Raw genomic sequence first — 22,847 nt, 5'->3', positions numbered from 1 at the left:
CAGCACAATCCTCCCTCAAGAAATAAGAAAAATCTCAAATAAACAGCATAACCTTACACCTAAAGCAATGAGAGAAACAAGAACAATAAAACCCCAAAGTTAGAAGAAGGAAAGAAATCATAAAGATCAGATCCGAAATAAATGAAAAAAGAAATGAAGGAAACAAGAGCAAAGATCAATAAAACTAAAAGCTGGTTCTTTGAGAAGATAAACAAAGTTGATAAACCATTAGCCAGACTCATCAAAAAGAAAAGGGAGAAGACTCAAATCAACAGAATTAGAAATGAAAAAGGAGAAGTAACAACTGACACTGCAGAAATACAAAGGATCATGAGAGATTACTACAAGCAACCATATGCCAATAAAAGGGATGACCTGGAAGAAATGGACAAATTCTTACAAAAGCACAACCTTCTGAGACTGAATCAGGAAGAAACAGAAAGTATAAACAGACCAGTCACAATCACTGAAATTGAAACTGTGATTAAAAATCTTCCAACAAACAAAAGCCCAGGACCAGATGGCTTCACAGGCGAATTCTATCAAACATTTAGAGAAGAGCTAACACCTATCCTTCTCAAACTCTTCCAAAATATAGCAAAGGGAGGAACACTCCCAAACTCATTCTACGAGGCCACCATCACCCTGATACCAAAACCAGACAAAGATGTCACAAAGAAAACTACAGGCCAATATCACTGATGAACATAGATGCAAAAATCCTCAACAAAATACTAGCAAAGAGAATCCAACAGCACAGTATAAGGATCATACACCATGATCAAGTGGGGTTTATCCCAGAAATGCAAGGATTCTTCAATATATGCCAATCAATCAGTGTGATACACAATATTAACAAATTGAAGGATAAAAACCATATGATAGGAGGTAGGGGCAAGATGGCGGAAGAGTAAGACGCGGAGATCACCTTCCTTCCCACAGATACAGTAGAAATACATGTACACGTGGAACTGCTCCTACAGAACACCCACTGAACGCTGGCAGAAGACGTCAGACCTCCCAAAAGGCAAGAAAATCCCCACGTACTTGGGTAGGGCAAAAGAAAAAAGAAAAAACAGAGACAAAGAATAGGGATGGGACCTGCACCAGTGGGAGGGAGCTGTGAAGGAGGAAAGGTTTCCACACACTAGGAAGCCCCTTCGCGGGCAGAGACTGGGGGTGGCAGAGGGGGGAAGCTTCAGAGCCACGGAGGAGAGCGCAGCCACAGGGGTGCGGAGGGCAAAGCGGAGAGATTCCCGCACAGAGGATCGGCGCCGAGCAGCACTCACCACCAGCCCGAGAGGCTTGTCTGCTCAGCCGCCGGGGCGGGCGGGGGCTGGGAGCTGAGGCTCCGGCTTCAGTGCTAGTCGGGAGGGAGTGCGGGAAAAAGACTGCAGCTGCCAAAGAGGCAAGAGACTTTTTCTTGCCTCTTTGTTTCGCAGCGCGCAAGGAGATGGGATTCAGAGCGCCGCCTAAACGAGCTCCAGAGACGGGCGCGAGCCGCGGCTATCAGCGCGGATCCCACAGCAACAGGGGCGCAGAGGGAAAAACGGAGAGATTCCCGCACAGAGGCTCGGCGCCGAGCAGCACTCACCAGCCCGAGAGGCTTGTCTGCTCACCCGCCGGGGCGGGCGGGGGCTGGGAGCTGAGGCTCGGGCTTCGGTCGGATCGCAGGGAGAGGACTGGGGTTGGCGGTGTGAACACAACCTGAAGGGGCTAGTGCGCCACGGCTAGCCGGGAGGGAGTCCGGAAAAAGGTCTGGAGCTGCCGAACAGGCAAGAGACTGTTTCTTGCCTCTTTGTTTCCTGGTGCGCGAGGAGAGGGGATTCAGAGCGCCGCTTAAAGGAGCTCCAGAGACGGGCGCGAGCCGCGGCTATCAGCGCGGACCCCAGAGATGGGCATGAGATGCTAAGGCTGCTGCTGCCGCCACCAAGAAGCCTGTGTGCAAGCACAGGTCACTATCCACACCTCCCCTCCGGGAGCCTGTGCAGCTCGCCACGGCCAGGCTCCCGTGGTCCGGGGACAACTTCCCCGGGAGAGCGCACGGCGCGCCTCAGGCTGCTGCAACATCACGCCGGCTTCTGGCACCGCAGGCTCGCCCCGCCTCCTCCGTACCCCTCCCTCCCCCGGGCCTGACTGAGCCAGAGCCCCCAAATCAGCTGCTGCTTTAACCCCGTTCTGTCTGGGCGGGGAACAGACGCCCTCAGGCGACCTACATGCAGAGGCGGGTCCAAATCCAAAGATGAACCCCGGGAGCTGTACGAACAAAGAAGAGAAAGGGAAATCTCTCCCAGCAGCCTCAGAAGCAGCGGATTAAAGCTCCACAAACAACTTGATGTGCCTGCATCTGTTGAATACCTGAATAGACAACGAATCATCCCAAATTTAGGAGGTGGACTTTGGGAGCAGAATATATTAATTTTTCCCCTTTTCCTTTTTTTGTGAGTGTATATGTGTATGCTTCTGGGTGAGACTTTGTCTGTATAGCTTTGCTCTCACCGTTAGTCCTAGGGTTAGATCCGTCCGTTTTTTGTTTTTTTTTTTGTCCCTAATAAATGTTTTCTTAATAATTTTTTCCTTATTCTCTATTTTTAAAAAATTAAAAAAATTTTTTTAAATAAGTTTTTTCACATTTTTTATTTTAAAAAATTAAGATTTTTAAAATAAATTTTTTCTTAATAATTTTTTCTTACTTTTTATTATAAAAAATTAATAAATCTATTTTTAAAAAATAAAAAAAATTTTTCTTAATAAATTTATTCTTAATAATTGTTTTTCTTATTTTTTATTATAATAGCTTTATTTTATTTTATTTTATCCTCTTTCTTTCTTTCTATTTTTTCTCACTTTTATTCTGAGCCGTGTGGATGAAAGGCTCTTGGTGCTCTAGCCAGGCGTCAGGGCTGTGCCTCTGAGGTGGGAGAGCCAACTTCAGGACACTGGTCCACAAGAGACCTCCCAGCTCCACGTAATACCAAACAGCAAAAATCTCTCAGAGATCTCCATCTCAACATCAAGACCCAGCTTCACTCAACGACCAGCAAGCTACAGTGCTGGACACCCTATGCCAAACAACTAGCAAGACAGGAACACAGCCCCATCCATTAACAGAGAGGCTGCCTAAAATCATAATAAGGCCACAGACACCCCAAAACACACCACCAGACGTGGACGTGCCCACCAGAAAGACAAGATCCAACCTCATCCACCAGAACACAGGCACTAGTCCCCTCCACCAGGAAGCCTACACAACCCACGGAACCAACCTTAGTCACTGGGGACAGATATCAAAAACAATGGGAACTACGAACCTGCAGCCTGTGAAAAGGAGACCCCAAACACAGTAAGATAAGCAAAATGAGAAGACAAAAAAACACACAGCAGGTGAAGGAGCAGGGTCAAAACACACCAGATCTAACAAATGAAGGGGAAATAGGCAGTCTACCTGAAAAAGAATTCAGAATAATGATAGTAAAGATGATCCAAAATCTTGGAAATAGAATAGACAAAATGCAAGAAACATTTAACAAGGACGTAGAAGAACTAAAGAGGAACCAAGCAACAATGAAAAACACAATAAATGAAATTAAAAATACTCTAGACGGGATCAATAGCAGAATAACTGAGGCAGAAGAACGGATAAGTGACCTGCAAGATAAAATGGTGGAAATAACTACTGCAGACCAGAATAAAGAAAAAAGAATGAAAAGAACTGAGGACAGTCTCAGAGACCTCTGGGACAACATTAAACGCACCAACATTCGAATTATAGGGGTCCCAGAAGAAGAAGAGAAAAAGAAAGGGACTGAGAAAATATTTGAAGAGATTATAGTTGAAAACTTCCCTAATATGGGAAAGGAAATAGTTAATCAAGTCCTGGAAGCACAGAGAGTCCCATACAGGATAAATCCAAGGAGAAACACACCAAGACACATATTAATCAAACTATCCAAAATTAAATATAAAGAAAACATATTAAAAGCAGCAAGGGAAAAACAACAAATAACACACAAGGGAATCCCCATAAGGTTAATAGCTGATCTTTCAGCAGAAACTCTGCAAGCCAGAAGGGAGTGGCAGGATATACTTAAAGTGATGAAGGAGAAAAACCTACAACCAAGGTTACTCTACCCAGCAAGGATCTCATTCAGATTTGATGGAGAAATTAAAACCTTTACAGACAAGCAAAAGCTGAGAGAGTTCAGCACCACCAAACCAGCTTTACAACAAATGCTAAAGGAACTTCTCTAGGCAAGAAACACAAGAGAAGGAAAACACCTACAATAACAAACCTAAAACATTTAAGAAAATGGGAATAGGAAAATACATATCGATAATTACCTTAAATGTAAATGGATTAAATGCTCCCACCAAAAGACACAGACTGGCTGAATGGATACAAAAACAAGACCCATATATATGCTGTCTACAAGAGACCCACTTCAGACCTAGAGACACATACAGACTGAAAGTGAGGGGATGGAAAAAGATATTCCATGCAAATGGAAATCAAAAGAAAGCTGGAGTAGCAATTCTCATATCACAAAATAGACTTTAAAATAAAGACTATTACAAGAGACAAAGAAGGACACTATATAATGATCAAGGGATCGATCCAAGAGGAAGGTATAACAATTGTAAATATTTATGCACCCAACATAGGAGCACCTCAATACATAAGGCAAATACTAACAGCCATAAAAGGGGAAATCGACAGTAACACAATCATACTAGGGGACTTTAACACCCCACTTTCACCAATGGACAGATCATCCAAAATGAAAATAAATAAGGAAACACAAGCTTTAAATGATACATTAAACAAGATGGACTTAATTGATATTTATAGGACATTCCACCCAAAAACAACAGAATACACATTTTTCTCAAGTGCTCATGGAACATTCTCCAGGATAGATCATATCTTGGGTCACAAATCAAGCCTTGGTAAATTTAAAAAAATTGAAATCGTATCAAGTATCTTTTCCGACCACAACGCTATGAGACTAGATATAAATTACAGGAAAAGATCTGTAAAAAATACAAACACATAGAGGCTACACAATACACTACTTAATAACGAAGTGATCACTGAAGAAATCAAAGGGGAAATCAAAAAATACCTAGAAACAAATGACAATGGAGACACGACGACCCAAAACCTATGGGATGCAGCAAAAGCAGTTCTAAGAGGGAAGTTTATAGCAATACAAGCCTACATCAAGAAACAGGAAACATCTCGAATAAACAACCTAACCTTGCACCTAAAGCAATTAGAGAAATACGAACAAAAAAACCCCATAGCTAGCAGAAGGAAAGAAATCATAAAGATCAGATCAGAAATAAATGAAAAAGAAATGAAGGAAACAACAGCAAAAATCAATGAAACTAAAAGCTGGTTCTTTGAGAAGATAAACAAAATTGATAAACCATTAGCCAGACTCATCAAGAGAAAAAGGGAGAAGACTCAAATCAATAGAATTAGAAATGAAAAAGGAGAAGTAACCACTGACACTGCAGAAATACAAACGATTATGAGAGATTACTACAAGCAACTCTATGCCAATAAAATGGACAACCTGGAAGAAATGGACAGATTCTTAGAAATGCACAACCTGCCGAGACTGAACCAGGAAGAAATAGAAAATATGAACAGACCAATCACAAGCACTGAAATTGAAACTGTGATTAAAAATCTTCCAACACACAAAAGCCCAGGACCAGATGGCTTCACAGGCGAATTCTATCAAACATTTAGAGAAGAGCTAACACCTATCCTTCTCAAACTCTTCCAAAATATTGCAGAGGGAGGAACACTCCCCAACTCATTCTACGAGGCCACCATCACTCTGATACCAAAACCAGACAAAGATGTCACAAAGAAAGAAAACTACAGGCCAATATCACTGATGAACATAGATGCAAAAATCCTCAACAAAATACTAGCAAACAGAATCCAACAGCACATTAAAAGGATTATACACCATGATCAAGTGGGGTTTATTCCAGGAATGCAAGGATTCTTCAATATACGCAAATCAATCAATGTGATACCTCATATTAACAAATTGAAGGAGAAAAACCATATGATCATCTCAATAGATGCAGAGAAAGCGTTCGACAAAATTCAACACCCATTTATGATAAAAGCCCTGCAGAAAGTAGGCATAGAGGGAACTTTCCTCAACATAATAAAGGCCATATATGACAAACCCACAGCCAACATTGTCCTCAATGGTGAAAAACTGAAACCATTTCCACTAAGATCAGGAACAAGACAAGGTTGCCCACTCTCACCACTATTATTCAACATAGTTTTGGAAGTGTTAGCCACAGCAATCAGAGAAGAAAAAGAAATAAAAGGAATCCAAATCGGAAAAGAAGAAGTAAAGCTGTCACTGTTTGCAGATGACATGATACTATACATAGAGAATCCTAAAGATGCGACCAGAAAACTACTAGAGCTAATCAATGAATTTGGTAAAGTAGCAGGATACAAAATTAATGCACAGAAATCTCTTGCATTCCTATATACTAATGATGAAAAATCTGAAAGTGAAATTAAGAAAACACTCCCGTTTACCATTGCAACAAAAAGAATAAAATATCTAGGAATAAACCTACCTAAGGAGACAAAAGACCTGTAGGCAGAAAATTATAGGACACTGATGAAAGAAATTAAAGATGATACAAACAGATGGAGAGATATACCATGTTCTTGGATTGGAAGAATCAACATTGTGAATATGACTCTGCTACCCAAAGCAATCTACAGATTCAATGCAATCCCTATCAAACTACCACTGGCATTTTTCACAGAACTAGAACAAAAAATTTCACAATTTGTATGGAAACACAAAAGACCCCGAATAGCCAAAGCAATCTTGAGAACGAAAAATGGAGCTGGAGGAATCAGGCTCCCGGACTTCAGACTATATTACAAAGCTACAGTAATCAAGACAGTTTGGTACTGGCACAAAAACAGAAATATAGATCAATGGAACAGGATAGAAAGCCCAGAGATAAGCCCACACACATATGGTCACCTTATCTTTGATAAAGGAGGCAAGCATATACAGTGGAGAAAAGACAGCCTCTTCAATAAGTGGTGCTGGGAAAACTGGACAGGTACATGTAAAAGTATGAAATTAGAACACTCCCTGACACCATACACAAAAATAAAGTCAAAATGGATTAAAGACCTAAGTGTAAGGCCAGACACTGTCAAACTCTTAGAGGAAAACATAGGCAGAACACTCTATGACATAAATCACAGCAAGATCCTTTTTGACCCAGCTCCTAGAGAAATGGAAATAAAAACACAAATAAACAAATGGGACCTAATGAAACTTAAAAGCTTTTGCACAGCAAAGGAAACCATAAACAAGACCAAAAGACAACCCTCAGAATGGGAGAAAATATTTGCAAATGAAGCAACTGACAAAGGATTAATCTCCAAGATTTACAAGCAGCTCATGCAGCTCAATAACAAAAAAACAAACAACCCAATCCAAAAATGGGCAGAAGACCTAAATAGACATTTCTCCAAAGAAGATATACAGATTGCCAACAGACACATGAAAGAATGCTCAACATCATTAATCATTAGAGAAATGCAAATCAAAACTACAATGAGGTGTCATCTCACACCGGTCAGAATGGCCATCATCAAAAAATCTAGAAACAGTAAATGCTGGAGAGGGTGTGGAGAAAAGGGAACACTCTTGCACTGTTGGTGGGAATGTAAATTGATACAGCCACTATGGAGAACAGTATGGAGGTTCCTTAAAAAACTACAAATAGAACTACCATACGACCCAGCAATCCCACTACTGGGCATATACCCTGAGAAAACCATAATTCAGAAAGAGTCATGTACCAAAATATTCATTGCAGCTCTGTTTACAATAGCCAGGACATGGAAGCAACCTAGGTGTCCATCTTCGGATGAATGGATAAAGAAGATGTGGCACATATATACAATGGAATATTACTCAGCCATAAAAAGAAATGAAATGGAGGTATTTGTAATGAGGTGGATGGAGTTAGAGTCTGTCATACAGAGTGAAGTAAGTCAGAAAGAGAAAAAGAAATACAGTATGCTAACACATATATATGGAATCTAAGGGGAAAAAAAAGGTCATGAAGAACCTAGTGGCAAGACGGGAATAAAGACACAGACCTACTAGAGAATGGACTTGAGGATATGGGGAAGGGGAGGGGTGAGATGTGACAGGGTGAGAGAGTGTCATGGACATATATACACTACCAAATGTAAAACAGATAGCTAGTGGGAAGCAGCCGCATAGCACAGGGAGATCAGCTCGGTGCTTTGTGACCACCTAGAGGGGTGGGATAGGGAGGGTGGGTGGGAGGGAGATGCAAGAGGGAAGAGATATGGGAACATATGTATATGTATAACTGATTCACTTTGTTATAAAGCAGAAACTAACACACCATTGTAAAGCAATTATACTTCAATAAAGATGTCTAAAAAAAAAAAACCATATGATAATCTCAATAGATACAGAAAAAGCTTTTGACAAAATTCAACACCCATTTATGATAAAAACTCTCCAGAAAGTAAGCAAAGAGGGAACTTACCTCAACATAACAAAGGCCATATATGACAATCCCAGGGCCAACATCATTCTCAGTGGTGTAAAACTGAAACCACTTCCACTAAGATCAGGAACAAGACAAGGTTGCCCAATCTTACCACTATTATTCAACACAGTTTTGGAAGTTTTAGCCATAGCAATCAGAGAAGAAAAAGAAATAAAAGGAATCCAAATTGGAAAGGAAGAAGTAAAACTGTCACTGTTTGCAGATGACATGATACTATACATGGAGAATCCTAAAGATGCTACCAGAAAACTACTAGAGCTAATCAATGAATTTGGTAAAGGAGCAGGATACAAAATTAATGCACAGAAATCTCTTGCATTCCTGTATACTAATGATGAAAAATCTGAAAGAGAAATTAAGGAAACACTCCCATTTACCACTGCAACAAAAAGAATAAAATACCTAGGAATAAACCTACCTAAGGAGGTAAAAGACCTATAGTCAGAAAACTGTAAGACACTGATGAAAGAAGTTAAAGATGATACAAACAGATGGAGAGATATACCACTTGATTGGAAGAATCAACATTGTGAAAATGACTATACTACCCAAAGCAATCTACAGTTTCAATGCAATCCCTATCAAACTACCACTGGCATTTTTCACAGAACTAGAATAAAAAATTTCACAATTTGTATGGAAACACAAAAGACCCCGAATAGCCAAAGCAATCTTGGGAAAGAAAAACGGAGCTGGAGGAATCAGGCTCCCGGACTTCAGACTATACTACAAAGCTACAGTAATCAAGACAATATGTTACTGGCACAAAAACAGAAATATAGATCAATGGAACAGGATAGAAAGCCCAGAGATAAACCCACGCACACATGGTCACCTTATCTTTGATAAAGGTGGCAAGAATATACAATGGAGAAAAGACAGCCTCTTCAATCAGTGGTGCTGGGAAAACTGGACAGCTACATGTAAAAGAATGAAATTAGAACACTCCCTAACACCATACACAAAAATAAACTCAAAGTGGATTAAAGACCTAAATGTAAGGCCAGACACTATCAAACCCTTAGAGGAAAACATAGGCAGAACACTCTGTGACATAAATCACAGCAACATCCTATTTGACCCACCTCCTAGAGAAATGGAAATAAAAACACAAATAAACAAATGGGACCTAATGAAACTTAAAAGCTTTTGCACAGCAAAGGAAACCATAAACAAGACCAAAAGACAACCCTCAGAATGGGAGAAAATATTTGCAAATGAAGCAACTGACAAAGGATTAATCTCCAAAATATACAAGCAGCTCATGCAGCTCAATATCAAAAAAACAAACAACCCAATCCAAAAATGGGCAGAAGACCTAAACAGACATTTCTCCAAAGAAGATATCAGATTGCCAACAAACGCATGAAAGGATGCTCAACATCACTAATCATTAGAGAAATGCAAATTAAAACTACAATGAGGTATCACCTCACACCAGTCAGAATGGCTGTCATCAAAAAATCTACAAACAATAAATGCTGGAGAGTGTGTGGAGAAAAGAGAACCCTCTTGCACTGTTGGTGGGAATGTAAATTGATACAGTCACTATGGAGAACAGTATGGAGGATCCTTAAAAAACTAAAAATAGAACTACCATACGACCCAGCAATCCCACTACTGGGCATATACCTGGAGAAAACCATAATTCAAAAAGAGTCATGGGAGAAGCAGCTTCTCAACTCCTCGAGTCTCTGTCTGCTTCGGCCTCCTCACCTCCTCTCCAGCCTCCACCATGTCCATCAGGGTGACCCAGAAGTCCTACAAGGTGTCCACCTCCAGCCCCCGGTCCTTCAGCAGCCGCTCCTATACCAGTGGGTCGGTGCCCGCATCGGCTCCTCGGCCTTCTCCTCGGTGGGCAGCAGCAGCAACTTCCGGGGTGGCCTGGGCACCAGCATGAGTCTGGCTCGAGGTTATGGTGGAGCCCTGGGTTTGGGGGGCATCACAGCTGTCACAGTGAACCACAGCCTGCTGAGCCCCCTCAAGCTGGAGGCGGACCCCAACATCTAGGCCGTGCGCACCCAGGAGAAGGAGCAGATCAAGACCCTCAACAACAATTCTGCCTCCTTCGTCGACAAGGTGCGACACCTGGAGCAGCAGAATAAGATTTTGGAGACCAAATGGAACCTCCTGCAGCAGCAGAAGACAGCCCGGAGCAACACAGACAACATGTTTGAAAGCTACATCAACAACCTCTGGCGTCAGTTGGAAACAATGGCCCAGGAGAAGCTGAAGCTGGAGGTGGAGCTTGGCAACATGCAGGGGCTGGTGGAGGACTTCAAGACCAAGTATGAGGAAGAGATCCAAAAGCGCACAGACATGGAGAATGAATTTGTCATCATCAAGAAGGATGTGGATGAAGCTTACATGAACAAGGTAGAGCTGGAGTCCCACCTGGAAGGGCTGACTGAATAGATCAACTTCTGCAGGCAACTGTATGAAGAAGAGATCCGTGAGATGCAGTCACAGATTTCTGACACCTCCGTGGTCCTGTCCATGGACAACAGCCGCTCTCTGGACCTGGACGGCACCATCGCCGAGGTCAAAACCCAGTATGAGATCACCAACCGCAGCCGGGCCGAGGCTGAGACCATGTACCAGATCAAGTACGAGGAGCTGCAGACATTGGCTGGGAAGCACGGGGATGACCTCCGTCACACGAAGACAGAGATTTCTGAGATGAACTGGAACATCAACCGACTCCAGGCTGAGATTGAGGGCCTCAAAGGCCAGAGGGCTTCCCTGGAGGCCGCCATTGCTGATGCTGAGCAGCGTGGTGAGCCGGCCATCAAGGATGCTCAGGCCAAGCTGGCTGAGCTGGAGGCTGCTCTGAGAACCGCCACGCAGGACACGGCACAGCAGCTGCGTGAGTACCAGGAGCTGACGAACGTCAAGCTGGCCCTGGACATGGAGATTGCCACCTACTGCAAGCTGCTGGAGGGCAAGGAGAGCCGGCTGGAGTCTGGGATGCAGAACGTGAGCATCCACACCAAGACCACCAGCGGGTATTCAGGTGGGCTGACCTCAGCCTATGGGACCCCTGGCCTCGACTACGGCCTGAGCTCCTACCAGTCCAGCTTGGGCGCTGGAGGGGGCTCTAGCTCCTTCAGCCGTACCAGTTCCAAGACTGTGGTTGTGAAGGAGATTGAGACCCATGATGGGAAGCTGGTGTCTGAGTCCTCTGACGTCCTGACCAAGTGAAAGACTCCTGCGATCCCTCCCAGCCTCCCCACTCACTTGCTCCTGCAAGAAGGAGTTGTGCGGGGGAGTGTCGGAACCAGAGACCTGAGGCTTAGCCCCATCCTTAGCCCACCCCATGGGGAGTCAACTGCCTGGGGCTCCCTCTCTTGCTCACGCCCCCAACTAAAAGCCAATCCAAGTGTCTTTTTCAGAGTAAAGCTTCAGCTGGCTCTGCCAACACACACACACACACACAAGAGTCATGTACCACAATGTATATTGCAGCACTATTTACAATAGCCAGGACATGGAAGCAAGCTAAGTGTCCATCGACAGATGAATGGATAAAGAAGATGTGGCACATATACACAATGGAATATTACTCAGCCATAAAAAGAAACAAAATTGAGTTATCTGTAGTGGGGTGGATGGACCTAGGGTCTGTCATACAGTGAAGTAAGTCAGAAAGAGAAAAACAAATATCGTATGCTAACACATATATATGGAATCTAAAAAAAAAAAAAAAAGGTTCTAACGAACCTAGGGGCAGGACAGGAATAAAGACGCAGACGTAGAGAATGGACTTGAGGACATGGGGAGGGGGAAGGGTAAGCTGGGACGAAGTGAGAGAGTGGCATGGACATATATACACTACCAAATGTAAAATAGATAGCTAGTGGGAAGCAGCCGCAGAGCACAGGGAGATCAGCTCGGTGCTTTGTGAGCACCTAGAGGGGTGGGATAGGGAGGGTGCGAGGGAGACGCAAGAGGGAGGGGATATAGGGATATATGTATACATACAGCTGATTCACTTTGTTATACAGCAGAAACTAACACAACAATGTAAAACAATTATACTCCAATAAAGATGTTTAAAAAAAAAAAAGGGATTTCACGAGAGCAACCAACTGGTTCCTTAAAAAAATATATATATATTTTAATCAAAAATATATTAAAGTTTCCAGCTTGCATTATTTAACCCCTATTTTTTTGTCTCAGAGTTAACAACAAGGGATTGTTGATACTAATATCTAGAAAATAGTGAGTTCCTCAGGATATCACAGTAAAATAAATACGATTTTAGGGGTAAAAGTACCTGACTGTTTAAATGCATATTGATTTAGTAAATTCTTGGAAAGATCTTTAGTGCCTATGAAAATATTTCAAATACTGTATGGTATCACTTATAAGTCGAATCTAAAAAAAATAATACAAATGAATGTATATGCAAAACAGAAACAGACGCACAGATACAGAAAACAAACTTGTGGGTACCAAAGGGGAAAGGGAAAAAGGGAGGGACAAATTAGGGTATACGATTAACAGATATAGACAATTATATATAAGATAGACAAGCAATGAGGATATACTGTATAGCACAGGGAATTATACCCATTGTCTTTTAATAACCTATAATGGAATATAATATGCAAAAATACTGAATCACTATGCTGTGCACTTGAAACTAACACAATATTGTAAATCAACTATACTTCAGGTTAAAAATGCATATTGATTTAGTAAATTCTTGTTAAGATCTTTGGTGCCTACTAAAATATTTCATTCATTAAGGTATTTATTTTAGATATTAATAAAAGAAATAAATTCTATCCATTTAAAATACTATGTAGTTATCTAATGCCATCGCTTAGCTAAACTTTAACAAGTTGACAGAAGCACAAATGGAAATACAAATGTAATTAAGTTATAATCCCTCAAATGTATGCTGGGTTGAAATGTAAATTCGATTTTATAGTAGAACATGATGTTTGCACTTATTAGTAGTCAAGTAGACAACTGTTTTATGAGCTAACCATTTATACTTTTTTGTTCTACAGTACTTTATAGTGCTATGTGCACAATATATGTTAAATATATTCGATGAATGAGTATTTGAGGACACATTAGCATAGTTAAAGAATATCAGTGTCTTACATATACTGGCCTTTGATAAATGTTTATTGAAACAAGCAAATGAATTAATAATCCAAACTCTTTACTACTAGTGAAAAACAGGAGAAACCACTTTTTATAACGTATAAACATTGACGCCCTCCTCGCACTACACATTTTAACGTAGTTCCATTTGGTCAACAACTGACACAGGAACTATTATTTACTCAATATTCTTGTTATTTTTCTAAAAAATTGTTTGATACAATGTACCATGAAAAACTAGCTCATACTCTCCAAAAGAAATGTAATGTGAGCCACTTATGTAATTTAAAATCTTCTACTAGCAAAATTTTTAAAAAAAGGAAAAACAGTGAAATAAATTTGAATATTTGATTTAACCCAATATACCCAAAATGTTCTAACTTTAACACATAATCAATATAAATTATTAATGAGGTAATTCATATTCTTTTTTTCACATTAAGTTTTTAATATCTGGTGTGTATTTTACACTTATAGCACATTTCAATTCATCTGAGTCATATTCCAAATGCTCAACATGTACACGTATTGGACAGTATAGTTCTAGATAATACTGCAGGAGGATCCAATACTTCCAGATGAAACCAAATACACAGATAACATGAAGGCAATTTCTTTAAAATTTAAATGTAATTTATTAACACATTAAGAAACATTGATATATTGTCTGGAGCAGACTATCCAATGCTGGTTTACATTTCTTCCTTCATTTAATTTTTATTCCATTACTCTTATTTGCGCCTATTACTAGAGGAAAAGATTATTTATAGTATTATTTTCTATTCTCTGGTATTTACAATTTCATTGAGGGAGTTGGTTCAGAAACTGATTAACGATAATTTCCCTCATTGTTACTTTGGACATTATGCTTTCTCTCAAAAAAATTATGTCATAACTAAATTGTTATCTCAAAATAGTCTTTAATACCAAAAAGAGAAAAACTTGTGGTTTAGAAATTTTGCTAAAGTACTAGTCACCTCTCTTGTTTATTAACTTTTCATTATTTGATTTGTTGGTATCCTTAAATTCCAAACAGAATAAATAAATATGGTTAAGAGTTTATTTAATAAAAGATGAAAGGGAAAAAGAGTAATAATATTTTATTTATGATTTTAGAAAACTTTCAGGAAATAAGTCTATTAAAATCTGTCTCTCTGGGCTTCTCTGGTGGTGCAGTGGTTAAGAATCCACCTGCCAATGCAAGGGACACGGGTTTGAGCCCTGGTCCGGGAAGATCCCACATGCTGTGGAGCAACTAAGCCTGTGTGCCACAACTACTGAGCCTGTGCTCTAGAGCCTGGGAGCCACAACTACTGAGCCCTCATGCCACAACTACTGAAGCCTGCACACTGAAACTGCTAAAGCCCATGCACCTAGAGCCTGTGCTCTGCAACAGGAGAAGCCACTGCAATGAGAAGCCCGTGCACCACAACGAAGAGTAGCCCCCGCTCGCCGCAACTAGAGAAAGCCTGCACACAGCAATGAAGGCCCAACACAGCCAAAAAAAAAAAAAAAAAAAAATCTGTCTCTCTTAAAAAATATATTTCTTAGAAAAAAACACTAATGAAAGCCACAGTGCACATTAAAACTTTATTTCATAAAATCTTTGCCTAAAGGTTAATACTAATTTCCTGAATTTTGTATTATGCTATCTGCATTCAATAAAGCTCCACAATATTAAAATTACTTTGTTCCTTTAACTTGTAATTATTTTTCACATTTTAGCACGAGCAGTCAGTAATGCTAGGTGAGAAACAGCAAAAGAATGCTTTATTTGAATTTTCACCAGGTGTTTAAGGCCTTTCTAAACATTTTGATTATAGTAAGAGGATTAGTCAGATATCACATCCTATAAAACATAATCAATAGCATTAATCTCAATCTTCTCATGGAAGGACTTATGTTTTTAATATTCTTTCCATTTGTTAAAGAGGAGGAGTTTTAATGTCTCAAAGAATAACATTTGGATCAGTTATCAAAGACTTGTTGAGTAGACTCTAATATATCACCAAGAGTTTTCCAGTTACTTAATAATCACTTTCCTTATTTCATTCCATTTTATTAGCAATTAACATAGCTAAAGGACTGTGGATTCTACATAGTCTTTTTCTTGCTAGGTTATGTATGATTAATAATTGTGTACTTGACTCCCTTTAAATGCAGTTTCACAAAACACTGGTGATAAATGTACCATCACTGAATCTGGACTAATTTCAAAATTGTATTTGGACTTTCTGGTAAGGCTCCCAGAAGCCCTTTCTCTAACTAATGAAGATAGCTTTCAATAGACTATAACATTTAGAAGTATAATCAGTGATGATGACGATAACGGCTAACACTTGTGAAGTGCCTTTAGGGCCAGGCACTGTTTTAAATGTTATATATATTAACTAGTTAATCTGCACAGCTCTGAGATAGTCACTCTTATTCCCATCTTACAGATGAGGAAACAAAGGCACAGAATAGTCATAAAATTTATCTAAATCCCCAATGCTAGTAAGTGGCAGAGTCAGGATCTAAATCCAGCCATTTGGCTGCAAAGACTGTGCTATTAACCTTGATGCTATGATTGCTTATTAATAAATTAATCTAAAGTTCAAACAGATTGAGACCAGTATCATGCTGCTTCTAGATACATATACTTTACAGTTGGCACACATCTGAGGCATCATTTGGTCCCAAACCAAAAAAGAGTTGAGGAAAACCTTGACCCAGAGGTTCAAATTACTTATCTAAGTTGTCACATACTAGTTAATTTTTTTCTAAAAGAGTTATTGCCAGATCAAGTTGGAGCCTGTAGGCTAAGAGGTGAATGAGATGCTGTTATTCTTTTAATTAACCATTTCTATGTAATAATTTCTGTTTATATCTTTTACTATTTCCTTCTACTTTTTAGGGTTTGTCGTATTGTTCTATCTTTCTTAGTTGAATGCTCAGCTCATTAGTTTTCAGTCATTCTTTCTTTTACAATATATGCATTTATAAATATAAGTTTTCCACTAAGAACTCATTTATTTATTTATTTATTGTCTGTGCCGCGTGGCATGTGGGATCCTAGTTGCCCGACCAGGCACTGAACCTGCACCCCCTGCAGTGGAAGCACAGAGCCCTAACCACTGGACTGCCAGGGAAGTCCCCAAGAACTCTTTTAGTATCATGCAGCGTTTAGGTATAAATTTTTTCCTCTAAGTGCTGACATGTTTTCATTATCACTCAATTCTAAATATTTTATACTTTCCAACAAAAAAGAAACCCAACTGGCCAAAACGATCTTGAGAAAGAACAAAGGTAGAGTTTTGTGTTCTCTGATTTCAAACCATACTATTGTACAAAGCTACAGTAATCAAAACAGTATGGTACTGGCACCAAAACAGACACATAGATCAAAGGAACAGAAGAGAGAGGCCAGAAATGAACCCAACCCACACTTATATGGGAAATTAATCTACAACAAAGAATATACAATGGGGAAAAGACAGTCTCTTCAATAAATGATGCTGGGAAAACCGGACAGCTACATGCAAAAGAATCAGACTGGACTACAGTATCACACCATGCACAAAAATAAATTCAAAATGGATTAAAGACTTAAATGTAAGACCTGAAACCATCAAACTTCTAGAAGAAACCATAGGCAGTAAGCTCTTTGACATCGGTCTCAGTAATATTTTTTTTGATATTATCTCCTCAGGCAAGGGAAACAAAAGCAAAAATAAATAAACGGGACTACATCAAACCAAAAAAGTTTTGCATAGCGAAGCGAACTATCAACAAAACAAAAAGGCCACCTACTGAATGGGAGAAGATATTTACAAATGATATGTCTGGTAAGTAGTTAATATCCAAAATATACAAAGAACTTACACAACTCAACATCAAAAAACCAAACAACCTGATTAAAAACTGGGCAGAGTATCTCAACAGACATTTTTCCAAAGAAGACATACAGATGGCCAGCAGGCACATGAAAAGATGCTCAACATGACTAATCATCAGGGAAATGCAAATCAAAACCACCTCATACATGTCAGAATGGCTATTATCAAAAAGATAAGAAATAACAAGTGTTGGCAAGGATGTAGAGAAAAGAGAATCCTTGTGCACTGTTAGTGGGAATGTAAATTGGTGCAGCCACTATGGAATACAGTGTGAAGGTTCCTCAAAAATGTAAAAATAGAACTACCATATGACCCAGCAATTCCACTCCTGGGTATTTATCCAAAGAAAATGAAAACACTAATTAGAAAGGATATATGCATCCCTATGTTCATTGCAGCATTATTTACAATAGCCAAGATATTAAAAGCAACTTAAGTGCTCATCAACAGATAAAGAAAATGTGGCATATATATACAATGGAATATTACTCAGCCATTAAAAAAGAATGAAACTGCCATTTGTGACAACATTAATGGACCTAGAGGGTTATGCTAAGTGAAATAAGTCAGAGAAAGAAAGACAAGTATCATATGATTTCTTTTATATGTGGGATCTAAAAAACCAAATAAATGAACAAATGTAACAAAACAGAAACTGTCATAGATACTGAGAACAAACAGGTGGTTGCCAGAGGGGAGGGAAATGGAGGGATGAGAGAAATTGGTGAGGGAGATTAAGAGTACAAACTTCCAGTTATAAAATAAGTAAGTCCCAGGCATGAAATGTACATCTGGGGAATATAATCAATAATAATGTGATTTTTTTTATGGTGATAGATCGTAACTAGACTTATGGTGGTGATCATTATGTGATGTATAGAAATATCGAATCACTATGTTGTACACCAGTTGTACACTACTAACATAGTGTTGTATGTCAATTATACCTCCAAACCAAACAAACACATAGAAAAAGAGATCAGATTTGTGGTTACTAGAGGCACAGGGTGGCGGGAGGAGGAATGAGATGAAGGTAGTCAAAAGGTACAAACTTCAGTTATAAGATAAATAAGTACTAGGGATGTAATGTACAACACAATAAATATAATTAATACTGTGATATGTTATATATGAAAGTTGTTAAGAGAGAAATCCTAAGAGTTCCCATCACAGGGAAAATATTTTTTTCCTTTTTCTTTTATTTTGCTTCCATATGAAATGATGGATGTTCACTAAACTTATTGTGGTAATCATTTCATGATGTATGTAAGTCAAATCATTATGCTGCACACCTTAAACTTAAACAGTGCTATATGTCAATTATAGCTCAATAAAACTGGAAGAAAAAAATATTGGTTGAATGACAATAAAAACAAACAAACTGTCTATATCTTTCCTAATTTATTTTTATCCATTTTATCAGTTTCTGAAGGAGGTAGTTTAAAATCTCCTATCATGATTAGGGATTTGTGAGTTTCTCCTTGTAATCCTGTCCTATTTCGTCATGTTTTGAGGTTTTTTTTTAAAATTTTTTGATTTATTTTTGGCTGTATTGGGTCTTCGTTTCTGTGCGAGGGCTTTCTCTAGTTGTGGCGAGTGGGGGCCACTCTTCATCGTGGTGCGCAGGCCTCTCACTATCAAGGCCTCTCTTGTTGCGGAGCACAGGCTCCAGACGCGCAGGCTCAGTAATTGTGGCTCACGGGCCTAGCTGCTCTGCGGCATGTGGGATCTTCCCAGACCAGGGCTCAAACCCGTGTCCCCTGCATTAGCAGGCAGATTCTCAACCACTGCGCCACCAGGGAAGCCCGAGTTTTTATTTTTGATGCACAAAGGTCAGGATCCTTTTTCTGGTAGTGAATCTTTCCTTCTCTCATTATGTAAAAATTCGTATTATCTTCAATAAAGCCTTTTTGTCTTAAAGTCTATTTTGGTCTATGTTAATATTAATATTCTTATACCAACTCTTAGCTTTTTTAAAAAGCTAATATTCACTGTTTTTTTAATCCTTTTACATTAAATCATCTGACGTCTTTTCTTAAAGTATAATAATAATATTTTAAAGTATAGCTAAAATATGTATTGAACACTTACTATATGCCAGGCACTGTTCTAAGTCCTTTTTGTACATTAATTCTTTTAATTCTCACAACAATCCTGAGGTAGATATTATTATTTTCTCCATTTTACAGGCAAGTAAACAAAAATACAATCAAAAAGTCAAGTGACAGATATTCCATCTGTTCCCTGAAAATTACAAGGACCTTAAAATTTTTAATTCCTTTCTGCTTCCTCATATATCTCCCATGCTGTTATGGTCTATTAGTATTTGTTTTCAACCCCCTATCAAGTTGTTTTTCTTTTGCTTTATAGTCAGCAAGATTTGTAATCACAGTTTTATAACTAGACTTATAGATCTACCAACATGTTTGCTAATTTATTTTTTTTACCATTGCTCTTTGCATTTCATTCCTTTATTTGAGGCTCAATTATGAGCACGTACTTACAGAAGTACATTCTTTAGTAATCCTTTCAGGGAATATCTGTGAATGGTAAATTCTCTCAGACTGTCTGAAAATACCTTTACTTCATTCTTACTTCCTGAATAAAGTTCAGCTGTGATTTTCAGTTGGTATTATTACTCCATTTCCTGCTGCAGCCTATAGATACTGATGAGAAGTCTACTGTCAAGCTGTCATTAAAATTTTCTCTTTGTCTTTGATGTTCTGCATTTTTACCATGATAAGATTAGGTGTGAATTTGTTTTAATTTGTTTTATTTCATCCTGCTCAGATGAAGCATGCTAGTCTGATCTGGAAATTCCTGTCTTTCCTCAATTATGAAAAACCGATAGTCCATATATCTTAGATATTGCCTCTGCTCCATTCTATTTCCTCCTTGTAGAACTCCTATTTGACATATGTTGGAGCTTATTCTATCCATTATTTCTCTTTACTGTTTTATCATATACTCCATCTCTTTATCTCTCTGTGCTGTTACATTGCTACAGTCTGGGTGATCTCTACAGATCTATTGTCTAAATTACAAGTACTCTCTTTGACTATGCAAATTTGTTGCTTATCCTTCTACCCCAACTATTAAAAAATAAGTCTGATGCAATCTTGGGAGTAAAGGAACAGAAAATTTTACCATCTTTCCTCTCCTCTAAAAAGGATGCTAGTTTGGAAAAAATTTGCTAAGGGGTAGGGGAGGGGATAGCAATATAATGATACACACACACACAAACATACATAAATGTAATCAATATATATGGTGATAAATAAATGAATAAGAGTGTGTGTGTGTGTGTATCTTTTTTTTTTTTTTTTTAATCAGGATTTCAGGCACCTTTATTCACGGCAGGTATTTTTGGTCAGGGGAGCTTCCTCTGAAACCTTCCTGTTACTTAAGGAAGCCAACTGCTTACATCCTGACGGTCCACTTGCCATTTCCCAGGCTTGGAAGCATCTTGCATGCGGTTCCATCCAGTCCCTGAGTCCAGCTGGCTCTGGGCTTTCAGGGCCACACCTCGCAGCACAACCTACCGGCCCAGTGAGGGAGTTTCTGCAGCTCGGTGAGAACAGTGGGGAACTCATTTTATCCCAGAAGAAATCGACTCCTCTGTGTTCCCCATATAATTTATAAATAGGACAAATTATTCCTTAATATTATTATATATTTGCAATACAAACAATTAAGACTAGTGACATAGGAAACTTTAAAAAAATCATGCTGTGTTGACTATGGGTTTCCTTCTCTAAAGCACTGTTCCATTCCTCAACTTCTTCCATATTCTCTATACAAAATCATCCTGCTGTAACAGTTGCATGGGTCTCCTTCCCATCAACACTGCCTCTGGGCTCAGCACTCCTGACACTGCACGGCTGAGCCGCAGGAGTTATTTTCCCTGTCTTCCATCATCAACAATAAAGCCACTACTCTCCTTGAATTTAGGTAAGAAACAGTTTAAAGAAACAGTAATTCTTAAAAACTCAAGCCTACTGCTAGTTATTTAGTAGGCATGGACTTAACATGGTCTGTTTTCCTTTTCTGTTTCTTTTCCCAGCCAGTAGCTCAAAAGATGGAGTAGCTTAGTTGTAAAGTCCTGCCAGATTTCCTATGGTAACTGCTGTAGATGGACAAGGTAGGGTCTTACTGAAGGTTCAAACCTCAGGCAAAACTCTTAACTTCTGAAAGCCTCATCACATCAGGCAACTCTGTCCTTGTCCGTATTTAAAAATGCTAACAGTAAAGTGGCTTGTGGTCACTCTTTGTTACTGTAGCATATGACCTCAGGGACTCAGACATAATATCGTGGTTCCATTCCGAGTTTTGGCGACAGAGTAGTGCCAGATATTTCTGAATACACAATTTTAAATGTTTTTAACCACTTGGAAAGTATCGCCAACACACTATTTGGTGTTCACTCAACAGTCACTCTGAGGATCAAAGAACCTTAACTATCAATGCCTTACTGCACAAAATCTTATTATAACCAAGGATCTACCCTATGTCTAATAAAAAAATTACACAGCAACTTTTATCAAACAGCAACTACTACAAAGGGAATGATAGAAAAAAAATGACTTCACAAAAATACACTAAAAAATTTGACTATTGTATGCAGGAACCGCCAAAGTTTTAGTGTTTAATAGCACAACTGACCAAGGTCCAAGACGTGAAGTTACCATGTTCAGGAAACACGGGGGGCAGGGGAGGGAAATGACTCTATAAACTAACTCTATAGTATGTGGTAAGAAGAATGCACACTTTATAATATAAAACCTGTCTACACAGAGTAGTTAGTTGCAAAAAGCCATCTGGCTTCTCTTGGCTTGTAAAAAGGGTGTTCCAGATTCCAGTGCAGATGAGCAACCTTCAACTCTTCTGTGTGGCAGGGATCTTGCTTTCCCCGTCCAGCTCTTCCACCCCGGCCTGTGTCATGAGGTCTGCGATGTTTTTCTCCAGGCCATCAATGCGACTGCTCATGTCATCAATTCTTCCAATGATCTGGTCAAACATGGTCTGAAATTTATCTTGCATCTGTTGCAGGAGTGTCTGCACCCCTGAGGTGAGATCCTGCACGGTCTTGGGTTCAGCCTCTGCCATCTCCCCGGTTCCCAGCTTGGCGGTGCTGTCTCAGACCATCACCTACACTTCCATTTGTCCGCGCAGACGCCCCGTATGTGTGTATCTTAAATGTATAAACTGGAAGCATTCACCCCA

The 22,847-nt window shown here is 39.4% G+C and overlaps 2 protein-coding genes and 1 pseudogene across 2 annotated transcripts in view; 1 reads left to right on the top strand and 2 right to left on the bottom strand.

Annotated features, from left to right (window-relative positions):
• The window catches only part of ITGB3BP (integrin subunit beta 3 binding protein), a 99,015-nt gene that overhangs the window by 37,326 nt on the left and 38,842 nt on the right, over positions 1–22,847 (bottom strand). The window lies entirely within an intron of this gene.
• On the top strand, positions 10,301–11,829 carry LOC133088521 (keratin, type II cytoskeletal 8-like; annotated as a pseudogene).
• LOC133088520 (heat shock factor-binding protein 1-like) lies at positions 22,339–22,730 on the bottom strand. The gene has a single exon (XM_061186486.1). It carries the CDS (start codon positions 22,728–22,730, stop codon positions 22,500–22,502), a length of 231 nt encoding a protein of 76 aa, XP_061042469.1. The 3' UTR covers positions 22,339–22,499.

This window comes from Eubalaena glacialis, chromosome 3, assembly GCF_028564815.1.
Source record: "Eubalaena glacialis isolate mEubGla1 chromosome 3, mEubGla1.1.hap2.+ XY, whole genome shotgun sequence".
Classification (NCBI taxonomy): domain Eukaryota; kingdom Metazoa; phylum Chordata; class Mammalia; order Artiodactyla; family Balaenidae; genus Eubalaena; species Eubalaena glacialis.
The sequence above is the reverse complement of the archived record's forward strand: the minus strand, read 5'-3'. Positions and strand labels throughout refer to the sequence as shown.